At 52.0% G+C, this 17,761-nt stretch overlaps 1 protein-coding gene across 1 annotated transcript in view; it reads right to left on the reverse strand.

The window, feature by feature from the left end:
• Positions 1–17,761, reverse strand: part of PRKD2 (protein kinase D2) — a 35,726-nt gene continuing 17,965 nt past the window's right edge. The window contains 10 exon segments of the mRNA XM_019425902.2: positions 1–467; positions 785–870; positions 4,370–4,637; positions 8,336–8,434; positions 12,207–12,368; positions 13,862–13,968; positions 14,685–14,757; positions 14,897–14,949; positions 16,502–16,760; positions 17,517–17,594. Coding sequence (XP_019281447.2) covers positions 255–467; positions 785–870; positions 4,370–4,637; positions 8,336–8,434; positions 12,207–12,368; positions 13,862–13,968; positions 14,685–14,757; positions 14,897–14,949; positions 16,502–16,760; positions 17,517–17,594 — 1,398 coding nt within the window. The 3' untranslated portion in view covers positions 1–254.

A 17,761-nucleotide genomic window follows, 5' to 3' on the forward strand; every position in this document is an offset into this window, starting at 1 on the left:
TGCGGTGTGGCCAGAGACTCAGGCCATGGGGCCAGAGATGAGTTCGTTTTAATTGCTGGGGAGTTCACGTTGCAAATAACTACACCCCTCCACGGACACCCGCCGTGCTCCTCCCCCGGGGCGTGCGCCATCCGGTTTGGGCAGGAAGCCGCTTCTCCTTAGATGGAATAGTTCCACGAGATGGTGCGGGAGGGCAGCTCTCCGGGGACGGGAGCACAGCATCATGGGGCAGCCAGGGCGGGGGGCACGGGGCCTCAGAGGACGCTGATGCGCTCGGCCAGCCCCTGCATCTCGTGGTCCTGCGGCGGCAGGGCCCCACCGAAGTCCCCATCGGCGGGCAGGCCGGGCCCGGGCAGCGGGTGCTCGGCCACGAACTGCTCCCAGCGCGCGTCGTCACTCTCGTGCGTGATGTACCGCTCGCCCATCTTCCCCTCCAGCTCTCGGAGGTCCAGCCACGTCTGGTACTCCTGGGCCCCGGACACCAAAGGTTAGCAGGCACAGAGCACACAGCGCCCGCACCTTATCCACCCCGCGGGGGACGGGCCGGGTACCAGGGAAGGTGAAGCCACGCCCTTCACCACCCGCCCAGCCAATAGAAATTCAGCTCCACCTCCTTCTACAGCCCAGCCAATGGGAACCTCAGCCACGTTCGCGAGCCACGGAAAAAGTACCTGCATCCTTCACCACCCGCACAGCCAATAAGCCATCTGGTTCCTCCCCTTACCCCAACCCAGCCAATAGGACCTCCCGCCCCCTTCGCTCTCAGCCCCGCCCCCTGCATCACCTGTAACCAGGGGTGACTGAGAGATTTGTCCACGCTGTAGCGCTTGCGCATCTTCACCTGCAGCAGGTTGTTGATGAGGTCAATGGCTGCACGGGAAGGAGACAGTTCAAGTCCTGCGCGCTGAGGGGCCGCCCCTCCCCTCCAACAGGCCACTCCAGCCCGCGTGCCTACCATCCGGGGCCTTCCCTCTGCATGGCCCCGGTGGCTTTGAAGCCTCACCTGCACCACTCGCTCACCCACCCGTTTCCTCATTAAATTACCATTTTGCCCACCCCTCCTCCGACGTTGCACACACACTAGCTCCTACTTCTCTTCACCAAGACTCTCCCTCAGTTTCCCCATTTCTAGGTCACCTTCGTAAGCTTTGTCATACAGAGGTGCATCCACGAACACCTGTACTACTCCTCGCTTAATATTCTTCTTTAAGCATATACAATGGCATGAAATCCGGTCATTTGCAACAACTGGGTGGAAGACTGTATTATGCTAAGTGAAATAAGTTGGAGAAAGATAAATATATGATTTCACTCACATGTGGAATTTAAGAAGCAAAACAGATGAACAGAGGGGAAGGGAAGGAAAAATAAGATAAAAACACAGAGCGAGGGGGGCGCCTGGGTGGCTCCGTCGGTTAAGCATCCGGCTTTGGCTCAGGTCGTATCTCCCCCCCGGCTTGTGAGTTCGAGCCCCGCGTCGGGCTCTGTGCTGAGGGCTCAGAGCCTGGAGCCTGCTTCCGATTCTGTGTCTCCCTCTCTCTGCCCTTCCCCCACTCGCACTCTGTCTCTCTTTCTCAAATAAAACATTAAAAAGAGAGAAAGAGAGAGAGAGAGAGAGGGGGGGGGAGGCAGATTATAAGAGACTCCTAAACACAGAGAACAAACTGAGGGTTGCTGGAGGGGAGCGGGTGGGGCGGTGGGCTAAATGGGCGATGGGCATTAAGGAGGGCACTTGTTGGGATGAGCTCTGGGTGTTCTATGTAAGTGATGAATCACTAAATTTTACTCCTGAGACCATTATTATACTATATGTTAACTAACTTGGATTGAAACAAAATTTTTAAAAATATATATTTTTGTTTAAGCCACACCATTTGTCCAAGATATACCGTGAAGTGGACAATGCAAATTGAAAAACAGTAAGCTGCCATCTGCGTAAAAGGGGGAAATAAAAGAATATAGATCCACATATTTTTTGCACTATTTTTTATAACTTTTTTAAAAATAAAAGTTTGTATTTATCTATTTTGAGAGAGAGAGGCAAGGTAAGAGAGGGAGAGAGAGAGGATCCCAAGCAGGCTCTGCACTGTCAGCATCGGGCCTGACTCAGGGCTCAAACTCACGAACCATGAGATCCTGACTTGAGCCAAAATCAAGAGTTGGACGCTTAACCAACTGCGCCACCCAGGTGCCCCTATAACTTTTTAAAAAATGTTTGTGTATTTATTTTGAGAGGGGGAAAGAGAGTGTGAGCAGGGGAGGGGCAGAGAGATGAAGAGAGAGAATCCCAAGCAGCCTCCACGCTGTCAGCACAGAGCCCAACGAGGGGCTCGATCCCACGAACGAGGAGATCATGACCTGAGCCCAAATCAAGAGTCGACGCTTAACTGACTGAGCCACCCAGACTTGTAAAAAGACGTGTAATAGCCATTGTCTTTGGGAAGAATAACAAAGGACTGAGAATTTTCACTATAGATCCTTCTGTATATTTAATATTTATTTTTGAGAGGGGGGAGGAGCAGAGAGAGAGGAAGACACAGAATCCGAAGCAGGCTCCAGGCTCTGAGCTGTCAGCACAGAGCCCGACCGTGGGGTTCGAACTCACGGACCGCGAGATCATGACCTGAGCCAAAGTCAGAGCTGGCTGAGCCACCCAGGCGCCCCCCTCCCATTCTGTATATTTAAAATTTTGAGCCATGGGAGTATTTAAACAAAAATCGACAGCATTCTGTTTCACATCACTTCCCTTTTTAAAAATTCATTTTTCAAGGTGAAAATGAAAATATTACATCACCCTGGTCAACGAAAATCCAAAGATCACTTGCCAGGCACACAAAAATAAAATGAAAATAAAACAAACTTATTCGACGGTAGTCAGCCAGTGGTTTCCTGCAGAAGGCCCAGAGACCGGCCTGTCTTTTAGGAAAAGGAGAATTGGCGAGTGTCAAGCATTCAAGACAAGCCATCACTCGTCCAAGGCTGTCTCCTTGATCAGAAGCCTTGAAGAACAAGGCCTCACTGTGTGAACCCCTCTGAGTACAGGCCTTACCCACACGGCCTCCCTCACACACGGCCATCCACACCAGATTCCCTCTTACTGAGACTTCTGAGTGGGTCCCAAAAGACCACGCTGAGGACCCCCCAGGATTACTCTAGCGCTCGAGGATGCACATTCTTATCACTTCGTGCTTACCTGCCTCAGGCCCACCACTGCCACCTTTTTCTGCACTAACCCCCACGGCACCCCTCCCCGCCCCCCCCGCCCTGCCTGCTCCATGAGGCCACATCCCTCTAGGGCCCTTCCTTCCTCGACAACCTTCTCTTCGCAACCTTCTCCTCACGTGATCCCTTCTCTCCTATTCATCCCAGTATTCCCAGAGCCTAGGACAGTCAGTGCTGGGCACATAGTAGGCACTCAGCAGGTAGTTGTTGCGTAAACTGTTCTGAATAGTGATTGTCTTCTTAGCCCCCCTCGCATACTCTGTCTTCCTGAGCTCCCCCGGCTCCGGGACCTGCCCCCTTGTTCTTACAGCCCCCTCACGTGCCCCAGTATCTTAGCCCTGCGGTAGGCGCGTCCCCACACCTGGCTGGGGCCCCAAAGTTACAAGCCTCCTGGGGCCCAAGTCACAAGATCCAGTGTCACTACCCGGCCACAACGCCGAAGCCCCTGAATCCCAGTGTCCATCTCGGGCCTGGCTCCCCTCACTATGCGCCCCCCATTCCCACCCGCTTCTAGGTTCAGGTGACTTTGGTCCCAGGACAGGTCCTTCTGGACGGCTTCAGAAACCCTCCATGGCCCTGCCCCTCCTCTCGCCACGCCGCTAAGCCAGTCCCCTCCATCGCTGGACCTGCCCCCTTGGCCCCAGGCCCAAGTCTGCCCGGCACCCAGCAAATGAGCTGCCCTCCGGAGCCACTGCTTTTGCAAGGCTAACCCTTCCGGGGTCATAACCCCAAAGCCTCCAGGCCCCAGCCAATGCCATGGGAGGAAGGATCTGCCTCTTCTGGCCACCCCAGCTGTTTGGTTTCCTCAGGTCCAGCGGTCCCTCTCCTGGTCCCGCCCTAGACCAGCCAAACCTCGCTCAGGCCCCAAGGCGCCGTCTGTCCCCTGCTTCTGGAACACTTCCTTTCCTGTGAACTAGGAACCAGGCCTGACTGGTTCCACACAAACCCCTGAGTCCCCGCCCCAGGGTTCCAGGTCCAGGGCGCCTCACCTTTTAAAGGACCGCCCTCCCCGTGTGGCCCCACCCGTCGCTAGGCTCCACCCCCATAGTTGTTTCAGGGCTCCACCTCTTCTGCGGCCCCGCCCTCTCCGGCCCCGCCCCCTCCGGCCCCGCCCCCTCCGCGGCCTCAGCCCCTCGCCTCCGCCCACCTCCGGAGGAGATGCAGCTCCAGGGGCAGGCTGGGTACATGAAGGCGGCGTTCTGGATCTGGTCTTTGATGTCCTCATCCTCGTTGAAGGGGAACGTGCCACTGAGGCTGACGTACATGATCACGCCCACCGACCACATGTCCAGGGAGCGGTTGTAGCCCTGGTTGAGCAGCACCTCGGGCGCCAGGTAGGCAGGCGTGCCCACCACCGAGCGCCGGAACGACTTCTCGCCGATGATGCGCGCGAAGCCGAAGTCGCACAGCTTCACCTGCAGAGGGCGTGGGGTGGAGGGTCTGAAGGAGTGTTAAGGCTGCACCCCACCCCGGGTCCCCACCACCACGCCCCTCCGTGGCATTCCAGACAAAACTGAATGCTGGTTCAGATCCAAGCCTCTCCTCCCACTAGTCAAGTGACCTTGGGCAAGTGACTTCCTCTCTCTGTGCTTCAGTGTCCTCATCTGTAGTAGGAGGGGGATCAAACCCGCCGACCTCAAAGGGCCGCCATGAGGATCACGTGAGTGTATCCATCTAACGCGCATAGGGTAATAAATGCCCCGTATGCCGTGAGCGCCTAATAAATGCCACCTGCTCCTAGGCTTCCGCCACACTGAGCAGGTCTCTTAACCACCTCGTGCCTCTGTTTCCTCTTTTGCACAACGGGGATCCTAAAAATCCCCACCTTAAAGGGTGGTTGTATGGATTGAAAGAATAAATACATGCAAAGTGCTGGGAGCAGCGTCTAGCTCAATGTGAGTTTCAAGATCTCAGGGGCAGGACCCAACTCGTCCCAGCCCCAGCGATGTCATGTGTATCGAGGATGTTAACAGCAGCTTCCTCTCCAGCTGCCCTGGGGATTCAATGGGACACCCGCACGTGAACTGCTGACCGTCAAAGCCAGCAGACAGCAACAGGTGTTCGCCCAACTTTCCCTTGATGGTGGAGGCAGTCTAGGGTCACGGACAGGCTGTGGAGCCAGCCACACCTGGGTTCAAGGTCCTGCCCTCCTTCCCATCAGTTCATAGGCAGCACCCTTTCTGTGCTGCCATCTCTGTTCATGTATTGTTCCTCCCCTGCTCAAAATCTTTTCTATGGCTCACTATGGCTCTCCAGAGTCCAAGACCCTTGGAGCCCCAAGCCTCTGTTGCCTGCCCTCGGAATCAGCCACAGCCCAACCACTGACTCGATGTGACAGCCAGGCCACCCTGTCCTAAGATCCTTTTCCTTTTCAGAGATCCAGCCTTTTCTGCAGATGTTACAATGGAATATTGATTGGGAGTAGCGAGCCATGTGACGATATAAATGAGCTCGGAAAACATCTAAGTGAGAGAAGCCAGACACAAAGGGCCTATCTAGCGTTGGATATTCTGTTTATGCAAAACGCCCAGAATAGGCAAATCTACAGAAAGTAGATTCATGGTTGGGATGAAGGGTGGTGGGATTCAGGGATGATGGCTAAGGGGTACGGGGTCTGTTTTGGGGGTGATGAAATGTTCTAAAATGGGCTGCACAACTCTGTGAATACACTAAAACCCACTGAATTGTATACTTTGGGTTTTTTTTTTTTTTACGTTTATTTCAGAGAGCGAGAGAGAAGGAGGGAGAGAGAGAGAGAGAGAGAGAGAGAATCTCAAGCAGGCTCCACACTGTCAGCACAGAGCCTGATGTGGGGCTCAAACTCACGAACCATGAGATCGTGACCTGAGCTGAAATCAAGAGTCAGACACTTGGGGCGCCTGGGTGGCTCAGTCGGTTAAGCATCCGACTTTGGCTCAGGTCACGATCTCGTGGTCCGTGAGTTCGAGCCCCGCATCGGGCTCTGTGCTGACCGCTCAGAGCCTGGAGCCTGTTTCAGATTCTGTGTCTCCCTCTCTCTCTGACCCTCCCCCGTTCATGCTCTGTCTCTCTCTGTCTCAAAAATAAATGAACGTTAAAAAAATTTTTTTTAAAAAGTTACTTTAAAGAGTCAGACACTTAACCAACTGAGCCACCCAGCCACCCCCAAATTGTATATCTGAATCAGTGAATTGTATCATGTGTAAATTGTATCTTGATAAAGCTGTTTAAAAAAAAAAAAAAAAAACTCGCTACAGGGCCTTTGCACCGACTGTTCCCCCTGCCTGGAATACTTGTCCATCCAAAAAAAAAAAATAGACTCTTACTCTTTCTTCAGAGAGTTTTTCTCTGACCCTCCAGTGGGCTACCTAGTTATGTGAGCTCACAGAACCATGTCAGAGAACTCATTACAGATATGACATTATCGTGACAATATGATCAACATTTGTTCTTCTCTCTGTAACTTGCACTGACCCATACGGTGGCCACTGGCTACTTGTGGCTACCGAGCCCTTGGATATGGCAAGTGCAATTGACAAACTAGCTTTTATTTAATTTCCACTAAATTTCCTACAGTTTTACGTGTAAAAACTGATCCTGTGTTACATCCCGGGCTGCCACTAACACTGAACTTCTGGAAGCAGAAGGAAACTATGGGGTTGACGTAAGTTGTTTCCACTGGGAGTCAAAATCTTTTACCCTTCCAAAATAAATGTTATAATAATATAGAGAATAATATGTTATAATAATGTTATAATATGTTATAATAATATAAGAGAATAATATCCTCTTTTACTATTAGAAAAAAAGATTCTAGACTTAGTTATTGGACAGCTTTTAAATATGCTTGGAACCACTTGGATAGGTCAATCTACTTTTCCAACCGCTTTTATGAAATCTAAGCGCAAAATCAAATATTTATTGTTTTCCCAAATCAAATATCTCTGATAAAAATTTCATATCTGAATTGAGATGTGCTCTAAGGTGTTAAACACACACCAGATTTTGAGACTTGGTATGGAAAGAAAGAGTATTTCATTAATAATTTTTATGTTGATTACACATTGAAATGATAATATTTGAATATACTGGGATAAAGTGTATTATTAAAGTCAAGATCACCAGGGGCGCCTGGCTGGCTCAGTCAGTGGAGCATGTGACTCTTGATCTCAGGGTTGTGGGTTCGAGCCCCATTTTGGGAGTAGAGATAACTTGGGGCACCTGGGTAGCTCAGTTGGGTGAGCATCCGACTCTTGATCTCAGCGCAGGTCACGATCTCACGGTTCGTGAGTTCAAGGCTCCTGTTGGGCTCTGCACTGGCAGTGGATAGCCTGCTTGGGGTTCTCTCTCTCCCTCTCTCTCTGTCCCCCACCTCCTGCTTGCACACTCTATAAGTAAGTAAGTAAGTAAGTAAGTAAGTAAGTAAATAAATAAATAAATAAAATCTTTAAAGTTAATGTCACCAGTGCCTGGGTGGCTCAGTCGTTTAAATGCCCGACTTCGGCTCAGATCATGATCTCCCGTGTCGTGAGTTTGAGCCTCACCTCGGGCTCTGTGCTGACAGCTCAGAGCCTGGAGCCTGCTTTGGATTCTGTCTGTCTCTCTGCCCCTCCCCTGCTCAAACTCTCTCTCTTTCTCTCTCGCTCTCAAATATAAAGTAAAACATAAAAGTAAAATAAAAATCTTGAATGTAATTGGCCACAGAGCCGTGCAGAATAAAGACTACATTTCCCAGCCTCCCTTGCAGCCAGCCATGACCACATGATCAAGACCTGGCCAATGGGATGCCAGAAGGCTCCAAAAGGAAGGGGGTGTGTCCATTTCCTCCACCCTGTTTCTTTCCTCCTTCTCCCTATTATCTTTTCACATGATAGGGACCATGATGACCCTTGAAGACTAACAACATCACAGAGAGGCCAGAGCAAGACAGCCGGAGCCGAATACCTGACACTAAGAAACTGCTGTTTCAGCCTCAAAATGCTTATGCTGGACGCTACATGAGTGAGAAACATCCTCTATTTTATTTAAGCCACTGTTATCTTGAGTCTCTGTGTCCAGCTGGCCTATTCATACAACCCCCACCGGCCTCCAGTGTTAGCTGGACTTCCCCAAATCAAGCTGGGACGTAACTGACCTGAGGAAATGGGTCAGCGGATGCCAGCAACACGTTTTCTGGTTTCAAATCACAGTGGACGATGTTCTTGAAGTGAAGGTGTCTCAAGGCCACCAGGATCTGAGGGGAGGAGATGGGGCCAGTAAGGAAGATAGAAAGGTCCCTGCCTCAGATTCTGACTTCAGCGGCCAGCCCTCCAAACCCCATCCGTGCCTCTCTCTGCACCCCTGAAGATGTCTCTCCAGGACCGGGGGCAGGGGGCATTGGAGCTCCACATGAGAATCTCAGAACCCCAAAACCATTACATCCAAGCTAGGAGTTGGATAATTCTAGAAAGGCTCAGCGGAGCAGTGGGTTTAGGAAGATCCTGAGATCCTCTGGCATGTGATAAGCTCCTGACAAAAAAGAACTATTAATGAGGCTCCTGGCTGGCTCAGCCAGTAGAGCACATGACTTGTGATCTCTGAGGTCATGAGCTCAAGCCTTCCTTTGGGCCTGGAGTTTACTTATAAAAGGTGTCAGGTGTGGGGGTGGGGGGGGAATGCTATTAATAAAGTAGCAGCCTTTAAGGAAGTACTATTATGTGACCCCATTTTTTAAAAAGTATTTTTCATCCACTATAGATATATTATATATATGATATATAATATATTATATATCATATATATAATATGTTATATATAATATATTATATAATATATATAATTACATATAATATAATATAATATAATATAATATAATATAATATAATATAATATATATACACATAATATTGGGGTGCCTGGGTGGCTCTGTTGGTTGAGCCTCTGACTTCGGCTCAGGTCATGATCTCATGGGTTGTTGAGTTCAAGCCCCGCGTCAGGCTCTGTGCAGACAGCTCAGAGCCTGGAGCCTGCTTCAGATTTTATATCCCCCTCTCTGTCCACCCCCCCACCCCAACTCGCACTCTGTCTCTCAAAAATAAACAAATATTAAAAAAAAAAAAAAAATATATATATATATATATATATATATAATGAAACAATACAAATACCAATATGATCTATATTTTATATCAAATGCTAGAGCCAGCCTACCTAGGTGGAAAATCTGGCTCTACACTTATTAGCTTGTGGCCTTGGGCAAGCCACTTTAACTCTCTGGGTCTCAGTTTTCCCATCTGTAAAATGGGGGCAATAAAAGTACCCATCCTCAGGGGTTGCTATTGAAGTTTAAATGCGTTGACGCATGAAAGGTGCTTAGGACAGGGGTGCCTGGCTGGCTCAGTTAGTGGAGGGCAACTTTTTTTTTTTAATGTTTGGTTATTTTTGAGAGAGAGAGACACACAGAGCATGAGCGGGGGAGGGGCAGAGAGAGAGGGAGACGCAGAATCCGAAGCAGGCTCCAGGCCCCGAGCTGTCAGCACAGAGCCCGACGCGGGGCTCGAACTCGCGAACCGTGAGATCACGACCTGAGCCGAAGTCGGAAGCTTAACCGACTGAGCCACCCAGACACCCCTGGAGTGAGTGACTCTTGATCTCAGGGTTGTGAGTTCGAGCCTCACGCTGGTTGTGGAGATTACATAAAAGTAAAATCTTAAAAAAAGAAAATAAAAAGTCCCTAGGGCAGTATCTGGCACAGAGCAAGCACTATGTTAGCTATTGCTGTTATGGGCAGGACATGGGCCGTCTCTCCACCTCAGTTTCCTCATCTGTAAGATGGGGATTAGAGTAATACCTACCTTGGAAGGCAGTTGTGAAGCCTAAGCAAGCCGATGAGTAAAGGACTTAGCACAGGACTTGGGGTAGAGCAGACAAGAGGCGGAAGGCAGACATCTGCAGAGAGAGAGAGAGACAGAGAGAGAGAAGCACAGACAAAGAGAAGAAAAGATGGGAGACCAGAAAGAGAAAGCAACCAGTTGCTGAGGGCAGGCAGTTCCCTCTCTCCACATGGAGTCTGGATAAGCCCACCCCAGTAGGCTTCTGTCCACACCCCACAAGCCACCCTAACAAAGACACAGTGCTGGGGAGAGCGAGGGTGCTGGGTCTGTATAAAGGAAGCACAGCACAGGGAATTTTGCAACCAAGAGAAGAAGTCCTAGAATCAGGTGAGGGACCAGCCTGTGAGCAGGCTTTTCTAGGAAGGCTGTAAAACCCAGCAACCTTGAAAGGCAACATTTAACATTGCAAAAGTTAAACTCTTAATGGCAAATAAAAGCCATGAACGAAAGGGAAAGGAAAACAAATACTGGGATTAAAAAAAAAAAAAATTGAACGACACAAGTGACAAAGATCCAGTGTCCGTCATATGCAAAGAGCTCTTACAATTCAATAAGATCAATCCAACTGAAAAATGGGCAAAGGGTATATAAAACACAGGCCAATAAACATAGGAAAGTATGCTCCACCTGACCCATAATTTTTAAACTGCCAAATGAAGCTACATGAAGTGTTTTTCCACCTATGAGAGTGGTGATTATTTTATCCAGAGTTAGCAAGGAGAACGTAGACACCCTCAAATTGTTGTTGAGAGCAAAGACTGAAAGGGAGTTTAGAGAGTAACTGGGCAGCATGTTAAAAAAAAATTCTAAAGCACATTCCCCTGGACTCAGGAGTCCATTATCTGAAGCGCATTCTATGGAAATTCTCCCACCAGAGCCCAGCAACGTTTGTAGACAAATATTCACAGGAGGTTATTTGTAATAGTGGAAAAGTGAAAACAACCTAAGTGGTCAGCAATTAGGGATTTTGGCGATATCCGCCACGGGATACAGCTCAGAAAAAAAAAGGCAGTTCGGCTAACTACGTACTGAAATAAAATAGCCTTCCAGAAGTACTATTATAGTGAAGAAAGTGAGAGGCAGAGAGGCACAGATAACACCAAGTAGTTGGACATTACTAGTTAAAAGCATAGACCCTACGTTCAAATCCCACCAGCTGTGTGACCCCGGGCAAGTTACTTCAAGTCTCTGTGCCTCACGTTTCTCAACTGGAAAACGGGCGTGACAACAGCCATTGCCACAAAGGTCGCTATGGAGGTAAAATGAGTTAAAAAACACTGCCTGGCACACAGTAAATGCTCAATAAAGGTTAGCGACTGCATTATTTATCACCGTTATTAGCGTCCCCCATCCCAGCCCTGCCCATTCTGGGTGATCACTGTCCAGGGCTGGGCTATCTTGATCGTAGCTGTGTGGCCAGCACTGTCCCCTCCGCGGGGCGGGAACAGAGCTGAGGCACAGGGAGTGTCTGTTGAACAATGTAATGAATGAATGAGCTCCCCACCGAAAGGACTCTCTCCCGTTCCCTTTTTCTACATGAATATTGTCAGGCCTGGGCATTATATAAAGTAATCCAAAATATAAACATTATTTATTATTTGTCTACACTAATAACTAGTATGACTACTAGTCTATTATTTTTACCTCTGTTCTATTATGACTCTATTATTATTTTAAAAGTATCATTCTGGGGCGCCTGGGTGGCTCAGTCGGTTAAGCGTCCGACTCCGCTCAGGTCATGATCTCAGTGTTTGGGAGTTCGAGCCCCGGATAGGGTTCTGGGCTGACAGCTCAGAGCCTGGGACCTGCTTCGGATTCTGTGTCTCCTTCTCTCTCTGCCCCTCACCCGCTCACCCGCTCATAATCTCTCTCTCTCTCTCTCTCTCTCTCAAAAACAAATAAAACACTTAAAAATTTTTAAAAATAAATAAATAAAAATAAAACTATCATTCTGGGGCACCTGGGTGGCTCAGTTGGTTTATTTTATTTTTTTTCTATTATTGCTATTATTACTCTATTAGTATTTTTTTTAATTATCCGCGATCGCGACTCCCACGCAGCGTCTGCGGGGCCTGAGCGCAGGGCGGGTGGGGAGCCGGGCAGAGGGGGGCAGGGGCAGGGGAGGGGGCGCACCTGGGTGATGAGGAACTTGGTGAGGCGCTCGGGCAGCCGGCCCTTCTCACTGGAGAGGATCATCTCGAGCATGTCCCCATGCAGCTTCTCCATTACCACGAACACCTTCTCAGGCGTCTCGAACATACAGTCCAGGTTCACGATCCCCGGGTGCCGCAGACTCTGGGGGGTGGGGTGGGGGGTAGGGTGGTAGTCAGGGTCTCTGTGGCCCACGAACTTGGGACCCGAGAGGCAAGCCATGCTTCCATGGCTTCCAGACAAGACGACAAATAAGAAGGATGTCCCCGGGGGGCCCGGGGGGCTCCATCTGTCTAACGTCCGACTTTTGATTTCAGCTCAGGTTGTGATCTCATGGTTCGTGGGTTCAAGCCCCGCGTGGTGCCCCACGTCCAGCTAGCCGTGTGGAGCCTGCTTGGGATTCTCTCTCTCTCCCTCTCTCTCTCTGCCCCTCCCCCCCCCCCACCTTGCTCTCTCTCTCTCTCTCTCAAAATAAATATTTTTTTTCAATTTTTTTTAATGTTTATTTATTTTTGAGACAGAGAGAGACAGAGCATGAACAGGGGAGGGGCAGAGAGAGAGGGAGACACAGAATCTGAAATGGGCTCCAGGCTCTGAGCTGTCAGCACAGAGCCCGATGCGGGGCTTGAACTCACGGACCGTGAGATCGTGACCTGAGCCGAAGTCGGACGCTTAACCGACTGACCCACCCAGGCGCCCCAATAAATATTTTTTAAAAATGTCCCTGGGGGGTGAGCAGCTCCTTTCCGGGGGGTGGGGGAAGGGGCTTCCCACAGGCCCAGACAGAAGCACATCCCCGCACCGCCAGGTATCTAGAAGGATCTAAATCTTGAAGTTCTGTTGAAGGTCCAGGGTTGGGGAGGGAAGGTGGGAGGGACCAGGAATATGGAACAATGGGAAGAACCTTTGTACACCTCTGTCTTTTAAATCCTTTGCCCTCTCAGGGCACCTGAGCGGCTCAGTTGGTTAAGCATCCGACTTTGGCTCAGGTCATGATCTCATGGTCCGTGAGTTCGAGCCCGGCGTCGGGCTCTGTGCTGACAGCTCGGAGCCTGGAGCCTGCTTCGGATTCCGTGTCTCCCTCTCTCTCTGCCCCTCCCCTGCTCACACTCTGTCTGTCTCTGTCTCTCTGTCTCTCACAAATAAATAAACATTAAAAAAAAATTTTTTTTAAATCCTTTGCCCTCTCCCCCCCAGCCCTGCCTGGCCTAACCTCATTTCTCCCACCGAGGTCTCCACCCAGCCTCCTCCCGGAGCTCCAGACTCTGGTCCCATCCTCCAGCAGCAGCCAGAGGGAACTTCCCAAAGTATACACTCACCCATGCCCCTTCCTTGCTCAAAATCTTTCCACGGTTCCCCAGTACCCTCAGGAGAAAACCCACAGGGTGTGGCCCCACCCTCTTCCCTGGCCTCACCTCCCACACATAAACCATCTAGTAACCTTGGACTTCAAATTCCTAGAGGACTTCTGCTCAGAACACCTTCCCACCCCTTCAGTCTCCATACGCATATTCCCTCCTCCAGTAAGCCTTCCCCGACCACCCCCGCAGCCTGGGTTAGCCCCTGAAAGGAGGAAGTAGGAAGGGAAGGTCCCTCCTAGGTGGGGGCAGAGCTGGGCCCCGGAGCCCGGTGGTCACCTGCAGAATGGCCACTTCGTTCCGCAGCTGGCTTTCCTGCTTGGTGGGGAAACGCAGTTTGTCGATGACCTTTACTGCCACGTCCCGGCCTGTCTTCCGGTGCTTTCCTGGGGGTAGGGGAGGTGGGGGGTGAGGGGAGCAAGACCTTCCAGTCCTGGCAAGACGCACCCCCGCCCTGCCCCAGCCACAGAGGCACAGGCATAGTTGAACAAAGGTGAACAGAAGGTCATCAAGGTGGCTCTGTGGGGTCCCCAGGAGAGATGTGAGGGGTGGGGGGCCTTGGGGGAAAAAGGCATAATGAAGAAGGTAAAAGACAGAGTTCTGAGGCGGCAAATTCGATTTATAACCAATCAGAATCTCGGAACTAGCTCTGTGGCCGAAGGGCAGAATTTGCTCTCCTTAGTAATAACAGGAAGAAGTCCATTGGCTTTTCCCAGTAAGAAAAGGAGAGTCTGTGACCATCCGCCAAGAGGATCTAGCCTTCTTTTTTCTTTTTTTAACGTTTATTTATTTTTGAGACAGAGAGAGACAGAGCATGAACGGGGGAGGGTCAGAGAGAGAGGGAGACACAGAATCCGAAACAGGCTCCAGGCTCTGAGCTGTCAGCACAGAGCCCGACGCGGGGCTCGAACTCATGGACCGTGAAATCATGACCTGAGCCGAAGTCGGCCACTTAACCGACTGAGCCACCCAGGCGCCCCGAGGATCTAGCCTTCTAAAGTCAACCAGAACAGGAGGTGAGCATGTGGTCAATCAGATAGGAAGGTCTGGAGCCCAGAACCCCCCCAGGATCCCCTCTGGATGAGCTCGGAAGCATCCTTACCTCCATAGACCACTCCAAACTGCCCTGAGCCCAGCACCTCATCAGGGAAAATCTGGTAGACGGTGGCGATGTCCTGTAAGGTGGGGACGGGGAGGGTCAGGAGTGCCAATGGAGACAGGGCATCGAAGAGACTGGGAAGGGCAAGAGGGCTGGGAGGCTGTGTGGGAGGCAGAGGCCATCCTTGGGACCATGGGGTGGGGGCAGGGTCTCACCACATTCTCTTGGATCTGGCTGTTAGACACGGAGATGCTCAGAGAAGCTTGTCCTATGGAGAGGGGAGAGGGGAGAGGGGAGAGGTGGAGGTGGGTTGACCCCGGGCTCAAGAATATCTTCACCCACAACTCCACCCGGGTTTGAATCCAGTGCAGCTGCAGGCTGCTGACTTGTCCGTTATGAACCTCAGTTTCCACATCTAGAGAATGGGGATAACATCAGGTGCTCCCTCACAGGGCTGGGGGAGAAGTAAACGAGATATATACTGGGGTGGGGGGCTCAAGAGGTGACGTCACGGATGATTTCGCCGAGCACTGCACCCCATGAGCTCAGTGCCCAGGGAAGCGTGCCGATCCCACCTTACAGAGGAGGAAACTGAGGCTCGGCGGGAAGGCACACACTGATTCCAACATCTTCCCCCTAAGCTCGCCACCCGACCACCCAATCAGAGCCAGATATTTCTGATCCTTCTGCCATTTGAACATCTATCCCCTCCCCATTCCAGGCCTGGCCCTTCATCCTCCTCCACGGTCTCTCTGCCCCTGTTCTGCTCTCTCCTCTCCAGCCTCCGGAGGGAGCTTGCTGAAGCACCAACCTGAGCCTGCCCTTCCCCTGCTCAAAACCCCGCCATGGCTCCCCAGGGCCCTCAGGAGCAAGCCCAAGACACTTCAATGGCCTAACAGGCACCGGGCCATCGTTTATTTCTTTGACTTCAACCCCCACCATGATGTGTGCTCCCGACACCCTGGCCTCCTTGCTGGGCCTCGGATACAGCAGGTTCCCTCCTAGCTCCTGCCTTGCATTCTCTGTCCCCTCTGCCAGGAACGCGTGTCCCTGCCTCTGGACTTAGTTCAATCCTCCTCGACACTCAGTCTCAGCTCAGATGCCTCCTGAGGCCATGTCACATTACCCCGGAACACATTCTACATCACACTGGTCATTCACACAGGATGATCTGATCGGTGTCTGTCACTCACTCTGGATTGAGCTCCAGAAGGCAGGGGCCTTGGACTTTCTGATCATCTTTTCCCTCTGCTTGAAGTATTTCCCATTTGCTTGCCCCTCTTTCACCCCTCCTCAGCTTCCATGGCTCAACTCAGATGTTGCCACCTCCAGGAAGCCCTCCTAGATACCCAGGCTGGATTAACCATCCCCCCTGAGCTCCTAACAGCCCTCTGGCTCCCCTGTCCGGGCCCTGCCCACTCTGGGTCGTCACTGTCTGGGGACAAGTCTGTCTCCCTTACTGGACTCTGAGCAGGTGAGGGCAGGCCCTGGGCTGTTTCGGTCACAGCTATGTCCCCAGTACTGTCCAGCACAGGATGGGCACAGAGAAGACACTCGGCAAATTCATGAATTAAATAGTCTGAACGCACAATCTGGAGGAGTTGTCACCACCTGGGACAAGATTCAGACAAGGGAAGTGACCTGTCCAAGGCCACACGCTGGGTCCGGGCTTAATGGAGATTTGGGCCCAGGCCAGCTGAGTCCTGAAGCCACATTCTCCACTGTGCCATCCCCTGCCTTCTTCCTCGCTCTTCCCTTCCCTGGGACCCCACACCAGCCCCCCCAGATCCATCCGCTCAGGGCCCAGGGTGGGGACTTACTGTGGGGTGTGTGGCCCGGGGTGCTGGGCGCATCCTGGAGGATGACGGGCATCAAGGCCTGGCGGATGGCCGTTTCCCAGCCCCGGGCGGCCTCGGCCCCCTGCCCACTGGGGCCCCCTGGGGCCCCACCGGGCGTCTCGCCCACAAAGTAGGTGACATTGGCAGTGACAATCTCGAAGCAGTGGGGGTTGGTGCCCGGTGGCACAAGGCTGAAGTTCTGGGCGGGCTCCACGGTGAGGATTTCTGACAGTGGGATTTCCTGGCAGGACACACAACCGGCACCAGTGAGGAGGCCAGGCGGACCCTGGGGCCCCGCACTTACTCAGAAGAGCACACAGAATCCAGGGTCAGTGGGAAGGGCCTGGACTGCAGAGGAGTCAGGAAAAGCCTCCCGGCAGAAGTTACATGAAGCAGAGATCAGAAAGGTAAGAAGAGGCCAGCCGGTGGCGGATGGTGTAAAGAGCATGTGCAAAGGCCCTGAGGTGGGAAAAGGCTTCTTTTCAAGGGACGTATTCGATTCCCATCACATGCATGGTGCACGGCACACAGTAGTTGTAAATGAGAGTAAATGAAGGACATCAGGCTATGGCTAGGCCATGAGAGGCCTCAAGGGCCACAGGGAGGAACCCGGGTTTTGTCTCCAGGGCTCTGGGGAGCCATGGAAGGGTTTAGAGCAAGGGAGCACCAAGACTGTGGGGGCAAGGGCAGAAGCAAGGACGCCGCGAGGAGACAGCCTGGAGCCCAAGGCAGCCACGGGAGGTGGTGAGCAATACTACTAAATAATCCACTAATTCCTTATAAAGTAATGATGATAACGGGGACCTCAACACATGCCAGGCCCTGCGACGAGGACTAGTCTTTGAGGTGCGCGACGTGAGGCGCAGAGAGGTGAGGTAAGCCACCCGGGGTCCCCCGCTGGAAAGTGGTGGGGCCGAGCGGGGCCCATTTGCTGATGACAGGCAAGCCGGCAGGCAACGGGGAGAGGAGTGGAGGAGGTCTGGGGGAGCTGGGCCACCTTGTAGTATCTGTTGGTCGTGTTGTTCTGGAAGAGCGTGATGCACTTGCAGTCCAGGCGCCAATAATGCCGCTTCCTCTGTTGGGAGAGGTGCCCCAGAGGGTGAGGTGGGGCGCCCTGGGCGCGCCTGGGGCTCCAGCCCTTCCCGGGGCCAACCCCCGCCCCTAGCCCTAGCCCCGCCCCCGCAGGCCCCACCCCTTCCGCCTCTGGGGACGCACTCTGACTCTAGCTCCGCCTCCCGCAAG

The sequence above is a fragment of the Panthera pardus genome, unplaced genomic scaffold, assembly GCF_024362965.1.
Source record: "Panthera pardus isolate Hobbes unplaced genomic scaffold, ASM2436296v1 HiC_scaffold_18, whole genome shotgun sequence".
NCBI classification, from domain to species: Eukaryota; Metazoa; Chordata; class Mammalia; order Carnivora; family Felidae; genus Panthera; species Panthera pardus.